The sequence below is a fragment of the Peromyscus californicus genome, unplaced genomic scaffold (genome assembly GCF_007827085.1).
Source record: "Peromyscus californicus insignis strain IS unplaced genomic scaffold, ASM782708v3 Scaffold_7__1_contigs__length_154581171, whole genome shotgun sequence".
NCBI lineage: Eukaryota > Metazoa > Chordata > Mammalia > Rodentia > Cricetidae > Peromyscus > Peromyscus californicus.
In genome coordinates, this window is record NW_026294595.1 from 46,848,447 (window position 1) to 46,871,923 (window position 23,477).

Genomic DNA, 23,477 nt, shown 5'->3' on the forward strand with positions numbered 1-23,477 from the left:
AGGCGGATCTCTGTGAGTTCGAGGCCAGCCTGGGACTACCAAGTGAGTTCCAGGAAAGGCGCAAAGCTACACAGAGAAACCCTGTCTCGAAAAACCAAAAAAAAAAAAAAAAAAAAAAAAAATCAATAATAAGAAAACAAATCTAATCATAAAAATTTGAAGAGGTGGAAAACAAGTTCATCAAAAGATGTTTGGCCACTGGTCGGTGGCACACACCTTTAATCCCAGCACTCAGGAAGCAGGGGCAGGAGGATCTCTATGAGTTTGAGGACAGCCTGGTCTACAGAGTGAGTTCCAGGACAGCCAAGGTTACACAGAGAAACCTTGTCTCAAAAACAACAACAACAACAACAAAAGATGTTTGGTCAATGTTCTTTTTCATTGTTGTGATAATATACTCTGGCCAAAAGCAACTTAGGTGATATCTTAGTTAGGGTTTCTATTGCTGTGAAAAGACACCATGACCACCACAGCAACTCTTATAAAGGAAAACATTTAATTGGGGGTGGTAGCTTACAGTTTCAGAAGTTTAGTTTATTATCATCACAACAGGGAACATGGTGGCATGCAGGCAGACATGGTATTGGCTATATCTTGATCAGAAGGCAACAGAAATAGACTGTGACAATGAGTGAAGCTTAAGCAAAAGAGACTTCAAAGCCGCCTCCACACGTCCTTCAACAAAGCCACGCCTACTTCAGCAAGACCACACCTCCCAATAGTGCCACTCCCTTTGAGCTATAAGCCAATCATGTTCAAACTACCATAGATGAGGAAATGATTTATTTGGCTTATACTTTCAGGTCACGAACCATCTTTCTGAGAAAAGTTGTGACAGGAACTCAAAAGTAGGAACCTGAAGCAAAAATTATGGAAGAGCACTGCTTGCTGGCTCACCCTCTGGCTTGCTCTGGCACTCAGGGAGCATGCGTCCTTCTACAGTCCTGCACCACCTGCGGAGTGATGGTGCCACATACAGTAGGCTAGGATCTCCTACAGCAATAATCACTCAAGACAGTCCCTCACAGACATGCCCGCAGACCAACCTGACGGAAACAATTACTCAAATGAGACATTTTTCAGGTGACTCCAGGCTGTGTCCCATTGACAATTAATGCTAACCAGGACAAGTCAAGGCACAGCCACCAAGGCTGGTAACATGAGTTAAATTCTAAGAACCCACATGGTAGAAAGAGAGAACTGACTCCTACAAGTTGTCCTCTGACCTCCCCGTGTGCACAATGCATGCATATATGATAAATATTTGTAAAAGATATTTAACATTTGTTATTAGGGAAATTCAAATTCAAAGTATATGGAAATTTTCATTCCCATCAGATTGTCTGTAATGATAAATGAATTTAATTTAAAAATTAAAAAAAAAGAATGTCTATAATGAGAAAGATTGACCATACCAACTACTGATGAGAATACAGAGACAACAGAACTTTCATCCTGCTGGGGGAACATAGAATCACAATTGCTTTGAGACAGTTTGGAAATTTTTTATAAAATTAATTTTGTAAGATTTATGTGTGTGTGTGTGTGTGTGTGTGTGTGTGTGTGTGTGTGTGTGTGTGTGTCAGGTTTCTCAAGACACCAGAAGGTGGTGTCAGATTCCCTGGAGTTGATGTTACAGGTGACTGTGAGCTGCTCAAGGTGAGTCCTGAAAACTGAACCCCAGGTCCTCTGATAGAACTGTGCCTACTCTTTACTGCTGAGCCATCTCTCCAGCCACCCTTTATCCCACTTACAAAGTTACATATACAAAGCTGGGTGGTGGTGACGCACGCCTTTAATCCCAGCACTCGGGAGGCAGAGCCAGGCAGATCTCTGTGAGTTCGAGGCTAGCCTGGTCTATAGAAGGGAGTTCCAGGACAGCCAGAGCTACACAGAGAAACTTTGTCTTGAAAAATGAAACAAAAAGAAAACCACAAAGTTACATATACAGTGATCATATGATTTCACTATACACATCTATATCAAGATATTTACTCAAGAGAAATAGCAGCATATGTCCATAAACAGACTGATATGAATGTTCACAGCAACTATATTTGTAATAGTCAAAAGATGGAGACAATCAGACGTCAACATTCGGTTGATGCCATACCATCAAGTGACCAGATAAATAAACTGTACTTATCAAACACTAGAATACTACTCAGTAATACAGAGAGCATATATAATAGCATGAATAACTCTCTGACCCTGTTGAATAAAATCTATAATAATAAATAGTCGAGTGGTGACCTACTAACTTATAAGGAGGAGTTACAAGGCGTTAAACAGGACGTGGAAATTTTTAGGTGATGAATATGTTCACTATGTTAACTGTAATGATGGTTTTGGAGGCATATATATGCCAAAATTTAACACAATATTTACCTTAATTGGGTCATTTACAATATATTACTTAAAGATATTGAAAAGGTGTCATTGTATTTATGACAGTTTGAATGTAAAATTATTATTTATAAAAGGGACAAGGCACTACTAAGAAGCAACAGTTAGTGTTCAAAGCATGTGACTTCTGGAAGGCTGATACTTACTGCATATGTGTTAGTCCAGTGTTTTACCAATTCTTGGGATTGGATATGCATCTTTTTCCTTGCTGTTCTTTCTGCTCGAAGGGCTGCCGCTTCTCTTGACAACCTGTCAAGGCTATCCCGAATCCTTTCCCACTCAGCGTGAGGAATTATGGTGACCTGCCGGAGATCTACCTTGCTAGGTAGGAGAGGTGGATAAGGAATTTCTTCGTTTTCAAAGCTCTTCATTCCTAATGCATTAAAAATATAATTATTAAATACTTTTCCAGGAAGCGTTTTCATGATTTTTTTTCTCAGAAATGTCTGTAGTGGAGTGGTATCTGGAAATACCCTCAAATTTGTAACTTAAGAACGACTGAGAAAAAAAAAAACACAAGGCTTTATGAAATCAGAGGAAATTGAATCTTTGGTGATTTCCTTCATGTGTAAACTTGGGTAAGACATGTAATGTTCACACTGAACAGGTAGTCACTCGGGTTCTCTGGGGGTGAGGGCAGCGCTACTGCTACAGAGCTCAGGCAAAACACGAAGATAGTTCACATTTCCAAGAATCTACTAGTTACCATGACAACAATTAAACTGTTGTGGTTGGGCTTGATAAAGACTTTTTATTTTTAGAAGTCCTACTTGCTCACATCTATGACAAAAATCAGAGCTTCCGTCACCTTAATTACTTTACGTACCATATTTTTTACACTATCAAAGCATTTGACTTGGGGTGAGTTTTAACTTTAGATAATTCCTTGAGCTTCAGAAAAGACCACTCAGCAGGTCTGCAACAGCATGGCGACTTAATAGCTCAGTAACATTTCCAAACGGCATTCCAAAATTTATTCAGCGGATAACAAAGTTTAAGAACCCCCAGACTCCTGAGTATCTGGCCCGCTGGGCAGTTGGGGGGAAGGCGTCTCACTGTCTGCTTTTTCTACCCCCATTCCTGTGAACTTTCCACTATGCCAGCTCGGGAACCGACCAAAGCAGCTCACCTGTGCTTTTCTTGGTCTGTCCGGAGCGCCGTCCAAAGCGCACCTCCATCTCTTAACTAGCTGGGCCCCGCGAGTCCAGGGCTCGGAGACTACCGCCACGCCAACTTCAGCTGCCGAAGGGTGGCCAAACCGTTTGGTTGCTTGGCAACCACGCCGGAAGCGACGTCGGTCGCCATCGCGGAACCAGGAAGAAGTCTCGTCCGCCGTCGGGGGAACCGAAGCGCGGGAAGTGCGCCTGCGCAGTGTGAAGCTGTGAGCCAGGCGAGGCGCTCGCGATCCCGCGGTTACGTCAGCCCCGAGGACCAACCGGCGGCTGCTGGAACGGATGTTGGCTGCCGGTTGCCACCCGGGCCTGGGTCAGTGAGAAGCCCGCGGTCCCGCCAGGCCGGTGTCCCCACCCGCGCCGCGCTAGTGTGGAGCCGGCTGGTGGTGCGAGTGGAGGCCTAGGCTTGGGTGCGAGCTCCCACACTGCTCCTCCGGGGCTGAGGTGAAGGACAGCGCCCGCTTGACCCCAGAACCCCAGGGATTAAGGAACATAAAAGCTGTTTTTAAATTATTGGGTGTGTGCTGTATGGCCAGGAGTAGAGGAGACCCTCTTTATTGTTGTTGCATAGAACTATGAAAGTTTGAATGTTGTTCCCAGGACATCCACGTTAAGACCTTTAATATTTATTAAACTGCTTGGTAAATTATAATTAGTGTGCTTGGGAACCAGTCTCTAATGTGGACTGGCAGTGGATCTCTAAAGAGGCTTTCCTGACACACCGATGTAGAAATGATTTCATGACTAAGTAGTTGGCACTATCAATTAAGCAACAATTGTCCTTCACAAATGAGAGCAAGTAAGATTTTCAAGATGAAAGTTCTAACACGTAGTTGTGCTATCTCTCTTCAGGTTTTCTATCAGATGTTCCACTGTAATAATGCTGGTAAGTACGGAAGGATTGATTCATCAGAATATCTGTGGTCAGGACTTGGTGCACATACACTAGTGATTTGGAAGCGTAGCTTAAAACATGACAGGAGTTAAAAAGATCAGGGATTTTACTGTATTACAGGCAAACAGCAGCTTGCATGGTTTTGTGGGAGACCCACGACGCCTAGTGAGGGATCAATGAATTACAGTGGTAGCTGCATCGTCAGCAAAATTTGCCTTCATTTTTCTGAGCTCAGGTCCCCCTAGGGTACTGCAAAGTTGGCAAGAAGTCACATGGATGTGATGTGTGTTGCATTATAGGACCGGAACTCTGAGCTGAGGGAGCTCAAATCCCAAGGGATAACATGCGTGTCTTTTAATGTTCATCATAGAGGCATCCTTGAAGCAACTGGGGCATTGAATATATTACTTAGAAGACAGGAGCAGAATAGACCATGTCTCTCAATGAAAAACCCTCAGTAGTTTACTAAATTAGTTGCAATTACTGATCCTCATAAAATAAGACAGTTTTCTAATTTGAAGTGGTCTAATATTTGAGTTCAAACTCCTGATTGCTACTCCAATCTACAGTCTTTACCTATAAGTTGATCTAGAGTTAGTTACTTGGTTTCTGCTTCATAGCCCTGAGTTTTGTTGTAAATTGAAGAAGGTAGCATTTACACCCTAATTGGAAACAGAATTTAAATGAATATGTCGACATATTTAAAACAAAAGGAAAACTCAAAACCATCAAACCACTCATTCAGACCCTATTTAATTATGTGTATGTTTGTACATGGGTTTGTGTGAGGGTCTGTGCACATGAATGAAGGTACCGGAAGAGGCTAGAGCTGTCAGATCCCCCTGGAGCTGGAGTTACAGGTGATGGGAAGCCACTCAGACTTGGCTCTTCTACAATAGTGTGTGCTCTTAACTGCTGAGCTCCTCTCCAGCCCTTAGTTATTTGCCTTTTCATTCAGTGTGTGTGCATACCTTGGAGTTCAGGGACACTGAAGTTCCTAGAACTCGAGTTGCACCACCAGACATGGGTTCTGAGAACTGAGCTTGGGTGCTCTGCCAGAGCGGTATGTACTCTTAACCAGGATCTCTAGTCCTGAGAGTAAGTTGGTTGGTTGGTTGGTTGGTTTTGTTGATTTTTGGAGACAAGGTTTCTTTGTGTAGTCCTGGAGTTGACTCTGTAGACGAGGTTGGCCTTGAACTCAGAGATCCACCTGCCTCTGCCTCCTGGAGATAATTGGTTTATATATCTTTAAGATGAGAGTGACAATAATTCTACTTAATAGGGGATTAAAGGTGTGTGCCACCACTGCCCGGCTTTGTTTTTTGTTTTTTTTTTTTTTTTTTTTTTTTTTTTTGGTTTTTTGAGACAGGGTTTCTCTGTGTAGCTTTGCGCCTCTCCTGGAACTCACTTGGTAGCCCAGACTGGCCTCGAACTCACAGAGATCCGCCTGGCTCTGCCTCCCGAGTGCTGGGATTAAAGGCGTGCGCCACCACCGCCTGGCTTTGTTTTTTGTTTTTTTAATAAAACATATTATTGTGTGTGCTGAGTGAGTGCAGCAGTGCTGTGTGGTCAGAGGACTTTGAGGACTCCTCTTTCCACTGTGAGTTTCTCTCCTTCAGGAGTGGCTGGCAGGGGTCAAACGTGGCTTGTCGGGCCTGTTCAGCAAGTGTTTTACCCCCTGACTCACCCACTGGCCTCTTTACCTTGCACTTTGTAAGCTAACCTGGCTGGAGCGTGCAGCATCTAACCTGGCTGGAGCGTGCAGCATTGTGCCTGACCCAGCTCCTGAGTGCTAGGATCACTAGTGTAAGCAACTGTGCCTGGTGTGCTTTTCAAATGTTAATGAAAGAGTTGCCAGGTAAATTCACATTGTTAAAAGTCAATCTGTACACTTCCTTGAGTTTTGTAGATTTTTATTTTAAGTACATCACTAATATCTATATATTTATTGATAATATGTTGCCTGCCTCTGCCTCCCTAGTGCTGGGATTAAAGGCATGCAACACTTGTGATTTCTTTAGCTAGATAAAATATTTCCATATGACGTTCTTTTTTGTATTTATTTCAAGTGTATATGTATAATCAAATTGTGTTTCTTCATTTCCAGTACATGTTTTTTGATATGAGGAAAAGGAGCCAATTAGAAAACATAAATTTTAAGCTTTTAAAATATCTTATTAATTTTAGGAGTTAAGAAGTCACCATTCCTTTGCTGCACATCAGAGCAGTTTCTCTGCGGACAGGAGTGGAGTAATGTTTAAAGACAGCTGGCAGATTAAAGATGTTAATGACCTAGGCGCTTTGCTGAAATAAGATTAATTGGACTGCAAGTGCCAGTTTGGGTAAGTTGTTTTAATAAAAAATATATTAAAAAGATGTAGCCAGGCGGTGGTGGTGCACGCCTTTAATCCCAGCACTCGGGAGGCAGAGGCAGGCAGATCTTTGTGAGTTCGAGTCCAGCCTGGTCTACAAAGAGATCGAGTACAGGCTCCAAAGCTACACAGAGAAACCCTGTCTCGAAAAAACAAAAAAACAAACGAACAAAAAAAGACCTGAAAATCTAAAATTGAGGAAAAAAAATACTCTTAGATCAACCTTAAATGTATGTTTATTTCACTCTTGTGCTCTTTAAAGAGTTATGAGAGCAGTGGTAGTACCCTTTTTATTATTATTATTATTTTTTTTTTTTTTTTTTTTTTGGTTTTTCGAGACAGGGTTTCTCTGTGTAGCTTTGCGCCTTTCCTGGATCTTGCGCTGTAGACCAGGCTGGCCTTGAACTCACAAAGACCGCCTGCCTCTGCCTCCTGAGTGCTGGGATTAAAGGCGTGCGTGCGTGCGTGCGTGCGTGCGTGCGTGCGTACGTGTGTCAGTCACCTCCGCACCGGCGGTAGTACCCTTTAATTCTAGCACTCTGGAGGCAGAGACAGGTGGAGTTCAAGGCCAGCCTGCTCTACCAGGACAGCCAGGACTACACAGAGAAACCTTGTCTTGAAAAACAAAAAACAAAAATTGCCTACTTGGTATTTATTTAAAAGTAATGGGGCCGGGTGGTGGTGACGCAAGCCTTTAATCCCAGCACTCAGGAGGCAGAGCCAGGCAGATCTCTGTGAGTTCGAGGCCAGCCTGGGCTACCAAATGAGTTCCAGGAAAAGGCGCAAAGCTACACAGAGAAACCCTGTCTCAAAAAAACCAAAAAAGAATAAATAGATAGATAGATAGATAGATAGATAGATGGATGGATGGATGGATGGATGGATGGATGGATAGATAGATGGATAGATAGATGGATAGATAGAAGGATAGATTAGATGGATGGATGGATGGATGGATGGATGGATGGATGGATGGATGGATAAAAATAAAAGTAATGGATAGGTGTGGTGGCATGTGCCTTTAATCCCAATTCTTAAGAGGCAGATGGATCACTGTGAGTTCCAAGCCAGACTTCTGCATAGAGTTCTAGGCAAGCCAAGGCTACATGGTGAGACCTTGTCTCAAAAAATAAATTAATAAGTAGCTTTAATATCTTATTTCGTAGGCACTAAACTGGTGTATTTAATTAATTTTGTTTGGTTTTGTGTTTTTGAGACAGGGCCTCTCTTACGAAGTTCTGTCTGTCCTGAAACTGGCTATGTGGTCCAGTCTGGCCTTGAATTACAAAGATCCTTTTGCCTCTGCCTCCCAATTAATGAGACTAAAGGCATTGCCACCACACCAGGCCTAGAATGTTGTACTTAAAAACATGAAATTGGAGCCAAGCTGACCTGAGACCACAATTCTACCTCTAATATCAACTTCTTGTATTCATGTCTGTGTGAGGGTGTCAGACCTCCTGGAACTGGAGTTACAGACAGTTGTGAGCTGCCATGTGGGTGCTGGGAATTGAACCTGGGTCCTCTGGAACAGCAGTCAGTGCTTTTAACCGCTAAGCCATCTCCCCAGCCCCCTCTAATATCAACTTCTTTAATAATTGCTTTATATATCTTTAAGATGAGAGTGACAATAATTCTACTTAATAGGGTATTAAAATTAGATGAAATGTTTGTGTGATCTTTCAGAAATACATGTTCTCCCTTTTTTGTTTGTTTGTACATGGCAGTTTTACCTTTTTCTTGGAATTGTGTATGATTACTATTTTTTTTAATATTATAGCTTTCACTCATATTAACCAGGGCCAACATAATGTTTCCATTTCTCTTGGAGATTTATAAGTTCATCACCTAATGATGTTTCTAATGAAAACAAAGACATCTGTCCCATCATATGGGGTGATTACTCAAGTCACATAACATTTGGTACCTCAAACTAAACATGTTAGAGAAAATACAAATTATCAAAACTTTTAACAGAAGTCATCCTAATTTTGGAGAATTGAATTAACCTCCATATCTCAAATAATTGTTTTAGAATTTCAAGTATAGCATTAAACAATCATTTAGTCATAACATTGACATTTAGAAATTGAGTTCAATCTGAAAACCATTTAAAAATTATTTTATATTTTATAAAGTTACATGACTTAAATTTATTCAGAACTTTTGTTAGTATCCAGAATATCCATAATAATATCCATAATCCTGTTACTTAATATGAGGATTATAAATTATGAGTATTAGAAGCTAATAAAGTAAGTGTAGTAGTTATTTAGGAAAAATAAATGGTGGTCCTAAAAAAATGGTTATTCGGGGGCTAGAGACCAGGCTCATTGGCTAAGAGCACTGACTGCTCTTTCAGAGGACCCAGGTTCATTTTCCAGCACCACATGGCAGCTTACCACCAGTAACCCCAGTTCTAGGGGATCCAGTGTTCTCTGCTGACCTACTTGGGTACCAGACGCAAATGTGGTACACATAATATGTAAGCAAAATACTCACGCAGAAAATTTTTTAATTTTTCTTTAGTGCATAATAAGGTCTGAGTATGGTGGCACGTGCCTTTAATTCCAACATTTGGGAGGCAGAAATGGACTTTTCTGAGTTCCAGGACAGCCTGTCCTACATAGCAAGTTCCAGACCAGATGGGTGAATAGTGAGACCCCATCTCAAAATAAATAAATAAAAACCTTACTAATTTATATTCCTTATTTTAGCATATTAACTGTTTTTTGGAAGTTCTCACTGTACAGCCAGGTCAGCCTCAAGCTCTTGCTGCTTCTGCCCCAGCCCCTAAGTGCTAGGATGACGGCATATGCTACCACATCTAGCTCTGAGCAGATTAGCGTTTACTTGTGATCCTAAATAAGGAATAGGTATGTAAACACAGTATGTTTAGGGAGTAATATTTCTTCTTTTTCAGGGTGACCCAGATCTATTACTGGAACCATGAAAGTTTTGTTGGTGTTTGACTTCGACAATACAATCATCGATGACAATAGTGACACCTGGATTGTACAGTGTGCTCCAAACAAGAAGCTCCCTATTGAACTACAAGATTCTTATCAAAAGGGGTTTTGGACAGAGTTTATGGGCAGAGTCTTTAAGTATTTGAGAGATGAAGGGGTAAAAGAAGATGAAATGAGAAGAGCAGTGACCTCACTGCCTTTCACTTCAGGGATGGTAGAGCTTTTCAGCTTTCTAAGAATGAATAAGGATAAGTTTGATTGCATCATTATTTCAGATTCAAATTCAGTCTTCATAGATTGGGTTTTAGAAGCTGCTGATTTTCGTGATGTCTTTGATAGCGTGTTTACAAATCCAGCAGCTTTTGATAACAATGGTCGTCTCATAGTGAAACATTGCCATGCTCATTCTTGCAATAAGTGCCCAAAGAATCTTTGCAAAAGTGCAGTTTTGGCAGAATTTGTAGAGAAACAGTTACAACAGGGGGTGAGGTATGCACGGATTGTTTATATAGGCGATGGTGGAAATGATGTCTGTCCAGTAACCTTTTTAAGGAAGAGTGATGTCGCCATGCCGCGGAAAGGGTACACTTTACATAGGACTCTTACCAGAATGACTCAGAATCTGGAGCCTATGGAATCTTCCATTATAGTCTGGTCTTCGGGTGCTGAAATAATTTCTCATTTACAATTTCTAATAAAGAAGTAACGTGCCAACAATTGAAATGTGTATTAGTTAAGATTGGGCTCAGCAACATAAAACAAAATCCCCAATATTAGTACCTATAAAGATGAGAGGGGTTTTCCTCTTTAGAGAATTTGGGTGATATTTTAAGGCCACTTTGCTGTTTAGCCAACCTCAGCTTTATGATCTGTGGTTGATGACAAGCTCAAGTCGTCACAGCAAGCACTCTGGCCAGCAAGAGCCAGGGCAGTGAGGCTGGGACCCTTTGTTTAAGGACATTGTCCAGCTGTACCAAACGGTTGTCTTCAAACACCATTAGCCAAAACCTCGTCAGTGTCTTCCCTGACTGCAAAGGTAGAAATAGAGCACTCATCCAGGTGTTGTGTGCCTGGGAAAATGGAACACAGTATGTAATTGAGGTGGATGTAACACACGGTCTCTACTAAGGGTGGTTACTGAATTGTATTTTTCAATCTTATTCCTGAAAAAGGTAGCCTTATTTTACTCATTTATTTCAAAAATCTATCCAGTAATTAGAAATGTTGAAAATAGCCTGGTGTGATCTCATCCTTTGCTATCAGAAAGTCATATAGATGCGTGAGTGAGTCCAGGATTCAGCTTCACCCATAACCCACTGCTGAGGAAGCCATTATTGCTGGGGGTGTAGTGGGCGCTAATACTGCCTTACAAGTGGCGCTGCAGACTGCCCTCATCCAACGTGGCCCAGCCTGGGAATCACGCAAACAAAGCTGCCGAAGCCTTAGGCAAATGCATGCTTGAACCCAGTTGTGATGAGCCTCTGTGTGTCAAGGTAGTGGAGGAGCTTTGTCCTGAGCATGAAGATCAACCTGATTACAGTTGATGACAAGAAACTGAGTATTTTTAGGCATCTGTGAAAGCAAAAGAGGAAACCATATAAACTGCTTGGTTGCAGTGTATTAAAGATGCCATAGAAGCTGGGCAGTGGTGGCACACGCCTTTAATCCCAGCACTCAGAAGGCAGAGTCAGGCGGATCTCTATGAGTTCAAGGCCAGCCTGGTCTATAGAGCGAGATCCAGGACAGACACCAAAACTACACAGAGAAACCCTGTCTTGAAAAAAAAAAAAAGATGCCATAGAAGAATACTTGAAATGCAAGAAATAGTATTGGCTAATTTTCTCCCCCCGCCCCACAAAAAGCCTGATGCTTAATTCACATAAGAATAAAAGGCTCTCAAATGTATATAATGTCTTCTAAAATCTATTTTTAAAATATGGCAGTATTTTAGGTTTTATTTATTTGTGTGGGTTGAGGCATGCCACGGTGCATATGTGGAGGTCAGAAGACAGCTCATGGGAGTTTGTTCTTGTTCCACCATGTGGGTCCCAGGGATTGAACCCAGGTCACCAGCCTTGGTGACCAGTGCCCTTAACTGCTGAGCCATCTCTCCAGCCCCAATGTATTTCTTGCTGGAAGTTTTCATCAGTCAGGATTTCCTTTTGAAATGAAATACATATTAATTTTCTTCACATGCTGTATTTTTATATTAAAGTATCTTAATTTACTATGTTAAGGTTAAAACCTTTTTGAAAAAAAAAAGAAAAAGGGAAGTGCTGTGGATATCATTCTGTATAAATAAAACACTGATTGGCCAGTGGCCAGGCAGGAAGTATAGGCGGGACAAGGAGAGAGGAGAATTCTGGGAAGTGGAAGGCTGAGTCTAAGAACAGTTAGCAAGAAGTCTGCCACGGCCATACAGTTTGTAACCAATATAAGTCTCTGTGTTTACTTGGTTGGGTCTGAGTGTCTGTGGGACTGGTAGGTGAGAGAGATTTGTCCTGTGGGCCAGGCAGACTTCTTGCTTACTGTTCTTATAGTTTAATCCATTTCTATAAATCTATACCTTGCCACATGGCTCGTGGCTTACCGGCATCTTCACATGCTTCTTGTCATGACGGCGGCTGGCAGTATCTCTCTGACTCAGCCTTCCACATCCCAGAATTCTCTCCTTGTCCCGCCTATACTTCCTGCCTGGCCACTGGCCAATCAGTGTTTTATTTATACAGAACGCTATCCACAGCAATTATATGCTGTCGTTTTTGTTTCAAGAGAGGGTCTTGCTATGTAACCCAGACAGACCTCAGTCTCTCAATCCTGCCTGTTTGCATCTAGAGTGTTGGGATTACAGATGTGCACCACCTTGCCTAGCTTTAGCTTGCTAGTTTAGATAGTGTGCTATTTATATTTGGCAATTCAGTTGTGAAAAATAAGAACTTGTATAAATATTCAACAGTTAAGAGACTTTGATGTAGGAATATTAGCAAAATATATGCTGATTTACACATTTTTATAAATGCATACTAATCCATAGGCTCATAATTAATCATACTCAGTAAATATAATATAACAGGGTTTTCTTTCTTTTTATGTTTTGGTTGTGAGTTTTTTGCTCTGGCTTTTTTTTTTCTTTTCTTTTTTTTTTTTTTTTTTGGTTTCTTCTATTTTGTTTTTTGAGACACGGTCTTACTGTAAGTAGTCCTGACTGGCCTGGAACCTGGTACGTAGAACACACTGGCCTTGAACCCACAACAATCTGACTACTTCTGCCTCCTGAGTGTTGGGATTATAGGCATGCATCACCACACCTGGCATAATACAGTTTTCTTAATCTCCAGAAATAGAAATGTTCAGTATAATGTAGTAGGGAAAAATTGTACTCTAGTTTTTTTTTCCCTAAATACAAAGTAAATCTGTAATAGGCTAGATTATGCTGAAACACATTTTTTTGGGTTTTTTTTTTGGGGGGGGGACAGTTGTTTGGTTTCATTTGGTTTGGTTTTTCCAGACAGGGTTTCTCTATGTAACTGCCCTAGCTGATATATACATATATACATATATACATATATATATATATATGTATATATGTAGTTGAGCTCAACTACATCAGAAAGCTGACAACAAATGAGGAATTTCTAAGGAAATGCAGAGATAGGGGCCCTGTTTAGGTGTTGGCCAATCTTAAATTGTGTTAACTTGATATGTCTGTAACCTCATGTGACAAGAAGAGATAGTGGAGTATGGTGCTTGTGCTTGTAAGATGATGCCAGCAACCATGTGATTTTGGAAGTGGATCCTGTCCACTTCAGCCTCATCTGAGACAAGCTAAATACTATCTCTAATAATAACCTTACACCATGAAGCAGAGGAACCAGCCAAGCAGAGCCTGTGAGATAGCAAGGGTTTTTTGTTTTGGTTTGGTTTGGTTTGGGTTTTTTTTTTTTTTTTTTTTTTTTTTTTTTGGTTTTTCGAGACAGGGTTTCTCTGTGTAGCTTTGTGCCTTTCCTAGAACTCACTCTGTAGACCAGACTGGCCTGAACTCGCAGAGATCCGCCTGCCTCTGCCTCCTGAGTGCTGGGACTAAAGGCGTGTGCCACCACCGCCCGGCTGAGATAGCAAGGTTTTAAAACACTAACTTTGATGGAATGTTGTTAGACAGTAGTAATATAGGAGGTCTCAAACCTAAGAAGTTTTGCAGGTACATTATAGGTCACAATAAAATAGCCACACAGACATGAGTGAAAAGCAAGATTCCATTTAAGCTCATCTGTAGGATCTAAAGATATTAGGGTTTTCAAAGACAAATTTCTGAGAATTTTGGCAAAGAATTGAAAATATTTAAAAAGGAGGCTGGGGGACACGATGAGAGATGGCCCCCATCACCAGGTAAAGGCCCTTAACACCATATTGATGACCTAAAGTTCATCATCAGGCCTGCTTCTGCCTCCTAAGTGCTGGGATTAAAGGCATGTGCCCCACCGACCTACAATGTACCTGCAAAACTTCTTATATTTGAGACCTCCTATATTATTACTAACAACATTTCATCAAAATGTTTTAAAACCTTGCTATCTCAGCCAGGCGGTGGTGACGAACACCTTTAACCACAGCCCTCGGGAGGCAGAGGCAGGGATCAACAGGATAGAAAGAGAGAACCAAGTCCGCATTGTCCTCGGACCTCCACATGTACCAAGGCATATGTACGTGTGGGCACATGAATACGCACTTACATTTTTAAAAAAGAAAAAGTGGAAGCCTAGCATGGTGATACACACCTTGAGTTCTACACTTGGTATGCTCTAGCAGGGAAGTAAGTTTGAGATGAGTGTAGTTGCATTGTAGGTTCAAGGCAAGACTTAGCTATATAGTAAGATCAGGTCTCAACAAAAGAAAAAAAGGCAGAAATATTAGAACTGAAAATGACCGTGCACCCAAATTAGGTATCTGTTCTCTTTAATTTTTCTTTTCTTTTAGATAGGGTCTCCCTGTGTTGGCCATGTTGGCCTCAAAATCAAAAGTTGTCAGTCTCCCAAGTGCTAGGCTTACAGGGACGTGTCACTATGTCCAGCTTGGAATTAGGATCTTACATCTGAGTAAGCATAGCTGAAATGAGAGTTTGTGAATGAACAAAAGTTAGAAGAAACTTCAGAGTGATGCAGCAGGGCTAAAACAGTGCAAAAGAGAAGTTGAAACGAAGATATGTTAAGAAGGTATAACAGGAAATTGACATTCCTTGTGAGAGAAGACTAAGTGTGAGCCTACTTTAGACTCAACAAAACTTTACAAACTGAAGAAAAGATGGAACTAGAGATGCAAGAACTCCAACAGACCAGCCTTGTCAACATAGCTGAAACAAACCAAAACAAAAACAGTTCTTAGCAGAATAAATAAAAACTTAGCAGTATAACGAGTCTTTTTCTGTCCCTCCCAAGTAATGAATGACATGGAGACTTGTAGCTTGAATTCTAATGGCTCCCTCAGGGAGGGGGCGAGAAGGTGCAGCATCAACAACACAGACACCAGGAGTCCATTGAAGGCAAATAACGAACTCATTTATTTAATAACAGAGTAGGCCTTATATACCCTCCTCCCAGTGCCCAGTCTATGTGGCCATCCCTCATTGGCTGGGCATGATCAGGAACTCTGACAACAACTGTTGCTAAGGTCTCAGGCAGACTCCAGGCTGGCTCTTAAGGAGTATATTATGTGCATCCCTTGGCAACTGAGCCAATTTCCTTGACCCTATGGGCCTGCTGTACTACAGAGATATTTTTTTTCATTTAAGAAAATTTTTTTATTCATTTTACATACCAACCACAGATTCCCCTCTCATCCCTCCTCCCACTACCCCCAACCTTCCCCTGCCCCCGCCACTCCCTCAGCCCAAAATATTATACCCAGCAAAACTTTCAATCACCATATATGGAGAAAATAAAATATTACATGATAAAACCAGATTTAACAATACCTATCCACAAACCCAGCCCTACAGAAACCATAAGGGAGACTTCTTATTAATTATGAAAGTTCAGCCTATAGTTAGGCTTGATCCTAACTAGCTCATAACTTAAATTAGACCATTTATGTTAATTTACGTTCTATCACATGGTGCTTTCTCTCTTTTGTCCTGTACCTCCTATTTTCTCTCCATGTCTCCTGGCTTCTCCTGCACACCTAGATTCCTCCTCTTCCTTTCTCTCTCCTGAAATCCCACCTATACCTCCTGCCTAGCTATTGGTTATTCAGCTTTTTATTATACCAGTCACAGTAATACACTGTCATACAGTGTACAAATATCCCATAACATAACAGGATGAATAAAAACTTAGGCTTAGGGTGCAACCTAGAAGCAGGATACACACCTAGCACCTGTGAGGCACTGGGTTCAGTCCCTAGCACAAAAACATCATCATCAACAAGAAAACCACGATCACATCATCATCACATAACAAAAGATCCAAAAAGTGCGAGGAGCCAAAAGCCTGCTCTCTGACTATTTCTAAAATAATGGTAATGAAGCAGATCCAGAGTTTCTGTTTTGAAAGGTTTTTAACCAGTAACTCAATCATTTAATAGCTCAGCTCCTCCGGTTGTATAGTTTTTCTTGATTGTTCTTTGGTAGTTTTTAAGTATCAATTATTTATTATTGCACAAATTATCAGAATTTAACAGCTTAGCCAAATTCAGGGGTGTACACCTGTAGTTCCAGCTTCTTGTGAGATTCACACTACACACACACACACACACACACACACACACACACACACACACACACACAAGCCCAGAAATTTGAGACCATGTGGACAACATAGTGATGTTCTCTCAATGATAACAAAATAAACCTAACAGCTTAGAATAATAAACATGAACTATCTGAAGTCAGGAGTTGACTAGATGGTTCTGGCTTGAGATAAAAGTGGTTGAAGATACTGGCTGGCTCTTCAGTCAGATGAAAGACAGGCTAGAGGAGCCTCTTCTCAGGTGGGTCACTCATGCCTTTTAGTAGGAGGCCTAGTTCCTGAGTGTAATACATATATATAAAATAAGGAAGGCTTAGTTTATCAAAGATTGTTGGCAGGAGGCTTGCATTTCCAATCATATGGGGTTCTGCCACGTAAGTATGGGAACTTAAGTTCAGATCTCCAAGCACCCATGTAAAAGCTGATGTGTTTGCACGTATCTCTAACCCCAGCCCTGGGGAGCACAGACACTAGTGGATCCTTGGAACTCAGTGGCCAACCATTCTAGTGGAATCAGTGAGCTCCAGTTCACTGAGAGACCCAGTCTCAAAAAACAAGGTACAGAGTGATGGAGTCAAGAAAAACACTCAACATTGACCTTTAGCCTCCACTAATGTACACATGTGTATGCATACCTACATGCACATGTGTGCACACACAACACATACACAGGCAAAAATAAATTAATTATTTAAAACAAAATAATCACACTCATTTTTGAAGGCCATTAGATGAGGCTTTTCATTTTATTTTGATTTAAAGCCCATGGGTAATGTCTAAGTTCCCCATGTTAGTCAGTTTTATCTCTATATCTATCTATCTATCTATTTATCATCTATCTAATTTTGTTTTTGTTTTTCATTTGTTCCGAGACAGGGTTTCTCTGTGTTGTTTTGGTGCCTGTCCTGGATCTCATTCTGTAGACCAGGCTAGCCTCGAACTCACAGAGATCCAGCTGGCTCTGCATCCCGAGTGCTGGGATCAAAGGTGTGTGCCACCACCGCCTGGCTATTATCTATCTAATTTTTGAGGCAAGATGTCTCTACCTTGTCCTGGCTGTCCTGAAACTATGTAGACCAGGCTGTCCTTGAACTTACAGAGATTCTCCTGCCTCTGCCTCCCTAGTGCTGGGATCAAGGCATGTGCCACTGCATCCAGGATTCAGTTTTCTTGTCTTAGAGCCAAAAAGCTCAATTTTTGTTTGGTCCTCAGGAAGCTGTCTTCATTTTTGCATCTTCTCTGATCTAAGCATTCTGTGGCCTGCCAGAGCGTCTCTGAGCCGCACAGCAAGAACCACACACCACTGACCACCCTAATTCACTCTTACCACTATTGTCTCACTTTGATTCCTTTTTTCACTTAATCTATTGAAATAACAATTAAAATGTCAATTCTATTTCAGCAAATGTGGAACGGGACTTGAGAGCCTACCTTTCATTGTTATTACAGAAGAGGATTTATTAGTTTATCCCTACCCTTTCATGAAATGTGCAAAATAATGGTTTCATCCTGAGATTTCACACATACACCACGTACTTCAATCACATTTGCCCCCTGTCTGAGCTTCTCTTTCTCTTGCAACTCAGAGGGAAAGGGTTCGTTTTGGCTCACAGTTCGTGGGCACCATCCATTACAGATGAGAAATCGAGGCAGGCAGCTGCAGCTTGAGTCAGCTGAGAACATCACATCTACAATCAGGAAGCAGAGAGCGATGAAGACTTGCATTCAGTTCACTTCCTCCTTTGTATACAGTCCAGGATCTCAGACCAGGATAACACCACCCACAGGGAGGTTGGGTCTTCCATGATCAACTAACCTAATCAAAACAACCCCCAGAGGCCCATATCCTAGGTGATTCTAGGTCTCAAAAATGTTATAATTGAGATTAACCATCATATTCCTAACCTCTTCCCCTTCCTTTCTTCAAACAGCCCCTCTCTAATTTCTTGTCTTGTTTTTGTTTTTGTTGTTGTTTTTTGTTTGTTTGTTTGTTTTTTTCGGGACAGAGGTTCTCTGTGTAGCTTTGCACCTTTCCTGGGACTCACTTGGTAGCCCAGGCTGGGCTCGAACTCACAGAGATCTGCCTGGCTCTGCCTCTGGAGTGCTGGGATTAAAGGCGTGCACGACCACTGCCCGGCATTTCTTGTCTTTTTAAAATCTACCTTCTGCAATGTGAATGAAAAACTTGTATTGTCTTTCTGGGTTTTGCTTCTTTTACTTAGCATGGTGAACTCCAGTTTCCTCTATCTTCCTATAGAGAAAAATTTTTGATGACAAAATTTTGTTCTTCATGGTGGACTGAAACTCCATTGTGCTTATATACCACATTTTCTTCCTTTGTTGAAAGTTGCCTAGGCTAATCCTCTAATGTGGCTGTTGTGAATAGTGTCACAACAAACATGGCTATACAGGTATGTATGTATTATAGTCTGTCTTAGGTACGTACCTGAGAATGGTACAGTAAAGTTGTGAGGTTCTACTTTTAGTTTTTAAGGGCCTTTCCTACTTACTATTCACTCCCATCAACAACTGGCTGTTTTTTCAATTGTGGTACTTCTGACTAGATAAGACTGAATCAATCTCTCTCTCTCTCTCTCTCTCTCTCTCTCTCTCTCTCTCTCTCTCTCTCTGTTTTGTTTTGCTTTTTCGAGATAGAGTTTCTCTGTGTAGTTTTGGTGCCTGTCCTGGATCTCACTCTGTAGACCAGGCTGGCCTTGAACTCACAGAGATCCTCCTAGCTCTGCCTTCTGAGTGCTGGCATTAAAGGCATGCACCACCACCGACCAGCTTGATTTGCTTTTCTGCTATGGCTAAAGATGTTGAACATTTTTTCATATTTTTTGGCCATTTGTATTTTTTTGTGAGCAATGTCCAATTAATTTACCCATTTATTGATTAGGTTATTTGTTCTGGGAAGGTTTTTCAGTTCTTTATATATTCTGTGTTAATTCCTTGCAACTGGTAGATTTTTCCCTCCATCTGTGTGCTCTCTCTTTAGTAATCTTTTTCTTTTGCTCTACAGTGGCTTTGTTTGTTTGTTTGTTTGTTTGTTTGTTTGTTTGTTGAGACAGGGTCTCACTATGTAGCTCAGGCTGTCCTAGAACTCACCATATAGATCAAGCTAGCCTCCAACTCACAGAGATCCACCTGCCTCTGCCTCCCAAATGCTAGAATTAAAAGTGTGTGCCACCACCGCCCAGCTTTATGCAGAGGTGTTTTAATATCATGGAAGCCCATTTGCCAATATTCTTGCTGTTATTCCTTTGACTACCAGAGTCCTATTCAGAAGATCCTTGTCTGCGCCTGTATCTTGACCTACTTTCCCCTGTCAGCTTCAAAGTTTAAAGCTTTACTCAAGATCTTCATTCTATTTTGAATTGGCTTTTTTTTTTTTTTAACAGGCTGAGAAATAAGGATGGAGTTTCCATTTTCTACAGGTGCACTACAATTTTCCCAGCACCTGTTTTGAAGAAGTTTCTTCTCCAACAGGTGTTTTTGTTTGTTTGTCTTGTTTATTTGTTTTGTTTTGGATTTTTTTGCACCTTTGTAAAAAAGAAAAGGATAACTGTAGTTGTGCTTGTTTGTTCGTTCGTTCGTTTGTTTAAGATAAGGTCTATCTATTGTAGGGCCCTGGCCCCCGTTTTGGGTAGCTGTTGCCTTGCTTGCTGACCTTGACCTTGATGTCCTCCCTATGCTAATTCCCTGCCGGTTTCCTCCCTCCTGAATGCTTAAGAGAAGTTCCTTGTTTGTGTATCCTGCATATTGGGCATTAACAGCTTAGATGCAGAATGTAAAACATTGGTAGGAACTTCTGCCCTCCCGGGTCCTCCCATTGTGCTGTAAGTCTGTATTTAAGGCCTCCTCCCTCCTTCAATAAATGGCATTTGGCATTTTGCTGAGGCGAATGACCCGCTGTCTCTTGTCTCTGTTTTTTGATCCACAGCCCTTTGCTTGGACATGGTGAACGGGTGGTGGTAGCGTGGGCACTACCGCAACAATCTATAAAGCTGTGGCTGTCCCGGAACTCTCGATATAGACCAGGCCATCCTGAAACTTACAGAGATCTGCCTGCCTCTGCACCACTAGGCCTGGAATTAAAGATGTGTGCCCCCATGCCCAGACGCTATTCCTATTCCTTTGTTGCTTTACAAAGACCATTGTAGAAGTTGAAATCAGGTGACACGATACTTCCTTCTGGCATAGTTCTCTTTGCCCAGGATTAGTTTTAACTATTGGGGGTTTTGGTGTGTGTGTGCTTCTACATGACTTTTAAGGTTTGCTGCTGCTTCTGTGAAGGATGTCGTTGTGATTTTATATGGATTGAATTGAATCTACATTGCTTTCGGCAACACAGTCATTTTCACAATGTTTGTTCTGCTCATCTATGAGCATGTCCTGTCTTTCTGTTTTCTACTGTCTTCTTCAGCATTTTAAACTTCTTATTGTAGAGATCTTTCCTCTTCTTGGTTAGATTTATTTATAGAGGTAGCACATTGCGTGAGTGTGTGTGTGTGTGTGTGTGTGTGTGTGTTTGAATAGAATTTTTCCAGATTCTTTCTCAGCATGTCATTAGTATATTTAAAAAACCCCTACTTGTTTTGTATCTGATAATTTTACGGAAGTGTCTATTAGATTTAAGAGTTTTCAGATGGAATTTCTAGGATCTTTTAAATATAGAAGCCTATCACCTGTGTAGGTGGAGTTTTTGTTCTGACTGCCACCTCCAAAATAAACGTACAGAGACTTAATATTAATTATAAATGCTCAGCCAATAGCTCAGGCTTGTTACTAGCTAACTCTTACAACTTAAATTAACCTCTTATGTTAATCTACATTCTGCCATGTAGTGTTACCTCTTGTTCATCTTGCACCTCCTGTTTCCTCTCCATGTCTGGATGGCAACTTCTCTTACTCTGTCCTCTTCTTCCCAGTATCCTTAGCCTGGTTCTCCCACCTAACCTTATCCTGTCCAGCTATTGACCAGTCAGCTTATTTATTAAACCAATCACAGCGACATATGTTTGCAGAGTGTAAAGGAATATTCCACACACCTGAAAATGGGGAAGATTTGACATCTCTATATCATATTTGTATCCCTTTTCATTCTCTTACTGCCCTGGCTAAGATTCAGGCACTATTGTGTTTGATTGATGTCCCTGGAAGATCTGCTCTTTTCAGAGGGGAGATGGAAGTGGGGAGGGGGATGGTTCTGGGGAAGAGGGGAGGTGGGGCGAGGAGACTGGGGAGGTATTCTGGTCAGGATGTAATATATGAGAGAAGAATAAAAAAATTCAGGCACTACATTGAGACAGAATTAAGAGAGTGGACATTCTTTTCTATTATTTTGAGGAAAACTTTTAAATTTTTTACCATTTAGTATAATGTTGGGTACAGGTTTGCTGAACCATCCTTGTATCTTTGAAGTGAGACCAAGTTAATCACAGTATGTAAATGATCTTTTTAATATGTTGTTGAATTCTATTTGCATTATTTTATTGAGTTTTGTGGTTATGTGCATCAGAGAAAATGATGGTGTATCATATTCCATCATGATCTATAAGACAGAAAAATTAGGTGTATATTTTTGTACTTGTTGGCCCATAGTTTTCTTTGTTGCTGTATCCTTTCCTTATTAAAACATTTTGGAATCATGTTTATTTTTTCATCATGTGTATGTGTATGCGTGTGGGTCTACGCATGTCACAGTGTGCATGGGGAGGTAGAGGACAAATTGCAGGGGTTGGTTCTCTTTTTCCACCATATGGAATGGGAATGGAATGCAGGTCTTCGGACTTGGCAGCAAGCACCTTTACCTCCTGAGCCACCTCTCCATCTCTCCTTCTCTAAGTCTGATCTCAAAACTAGGTTTTAGAACAGTTATTATGGGGCTAATACTGGCTTTTTAGACTGACTTCATAGCATGCCTTCCCTTTTTACTTTATGAAATAGTTTGAGAAACACTGTTAGTTCTTTAAAGATCTGACAGGAATCCTTGGTTGGGAGACACAGTATTACTGCCTCAAGCTCATTTTTCATTATAGGTCTATTTAATTTTGTATCCTCTTATTTAGTTTTGGTCAGTCACATGTGCCTAGAAATTTATATATTTCTTTTATATATTCTCATTTAGAATACAAGTTTTTTCTTTTTTCTTTTTTTTTTCTTTTTCGAGACAGGGTTTCTCTGTGTAGCTTTGCGCCTTTCCTGGAACTCGCTTTGGAGACCAGGCTGGCCTCGAACTCACAGAGATCCGCCTGGCTCTGCCTCCAAGTGCTGGGATTAAAGGCGTGCGCCACCACCGCCCGGCCCTAGAATACAAGTTTTAAAAGTATTCCTGGACGAGCCTCTAGATCTCATTGATCTCTTTGAAATGTCTCCCCTTTCATCTCTAATCTTGAATTCTTCTGTACGTGCTGTTTATGTGAACATGTGCACCATGAGTGCAGATGCCCAAGGAAGCCAGAAGAGGGCATCAGATCCTCTGGAGCAGGACCTACAGGGGGTTGTCAGCCACCCATATGGGTGCTGATAACAGAACTTTGGGTCTTTGGAAGAGCAGGATGCACTCTACATAGCTGAGCTATTTTCCAGTCCTGGCATCTCTAATTTTATTATCATAGGCCTTCTCTGTCTTATGGTTAGTTTAGTTAAGGGTTTGTTGGTTTTCTTTATCTTTCCAGGGAAGCAGTTATTTGTTTCATTGCTTTTTTTGGTAGCTGTTGTTCTTTTATTCTCCAATGCATTATTCGTTTCATTTTGCACTGACCTGTAGCCCACTGATCAATCATTCAAGACTGATCAATTCCATATATTTGTATATAGTTTCTCTTGCCATTGGATTCTAGTTTTATTCCATTATGGTTTCAGTGGATATAAGAAATTACTTTGGTACTTTTTTATTTGTTAAAGCTTATTCAGGGTGA

The 23,477-nt window shown here is 41.1% G+C and overlaps 2 protein-coding genes across 5 annotated transcripts in view; one reads left to right on the forward strand and one right to left on the reverse strand.

Annotated features, from left to right (window-relative positions):
- Window positions 1-3,705, reverse strand: part of Cfap210 (cilia and flagella associated protein 210) — a 32,038-nt gene extending 28,333 nt beyond the window's left edge. Inside the window, exons 1-2 of the mRNA XM_052724443.1 lie at window positions 3,536-3,705; window positions 2,553-2,779 (exon numbers count right to left, since the gene is read on the reverse strand). Coding sequence (XP_052580403.1) covers window positions 2,553-2,779; window positions 3,536-3,584 — 276 coding nt within the window. The 5' untranslated portion in view covers window positions 3,585-3,705. The remainder of the gene's footprint in view (window positions 1-2,552; window positions 2,780-3,535) is intronic.
- Window positions 3,706-3,785: 80 nt separating this feature from the next.
- Phospho2 (phosphatase, orphan 2) lies at window positions 3,786-10,531 on the forward strand. 4 transcript variants are annotated; one of them, XM_052724445.1, is made up of 4 exons: window positions 3,786-3,891; window positions 4,431-4,464; window positions 6,661-6,815; window positions 9,769-10,531. In XM_052724445.1, exon 4 carries the CDS (start codon window positions 9,795-9,797, stop codon window positions 10,518-10,520), a length of 726 nt encoding a protein of 241 aa, XP_052580405.1. In that variant the 5' UTR covers window positions 3,786-3,891; window positions 4,431-4,464; window positions 6,661-6,815; window positions 9,769-9,794; the 3' UTR covers window positions 10,521-10,531. The 4 variants fall into 4 exon arrangements, with proteins under 4 accessions (XP_052580405.1, XP_052580407.1, XP_052580406.1 ...); XM_052724444.1 differs by having other exon boundaries at window positions 3,799-4,022; XM_052724447.1 differs by lacking the exon at window positions 6,661-6,815.
- The last annotated feature ends 12,946 nt before the right edge of the window (window positions 10,532-23,477 follow it).

Coding starts and splice junctions, on each gene's coding strand:
- Phospho2 (XM_052724445.1), top strand. CDS start 9,795: ATGAAAGTTTTGTTGGTGTTTGACTTCGACAATACAATCATCGATGAC.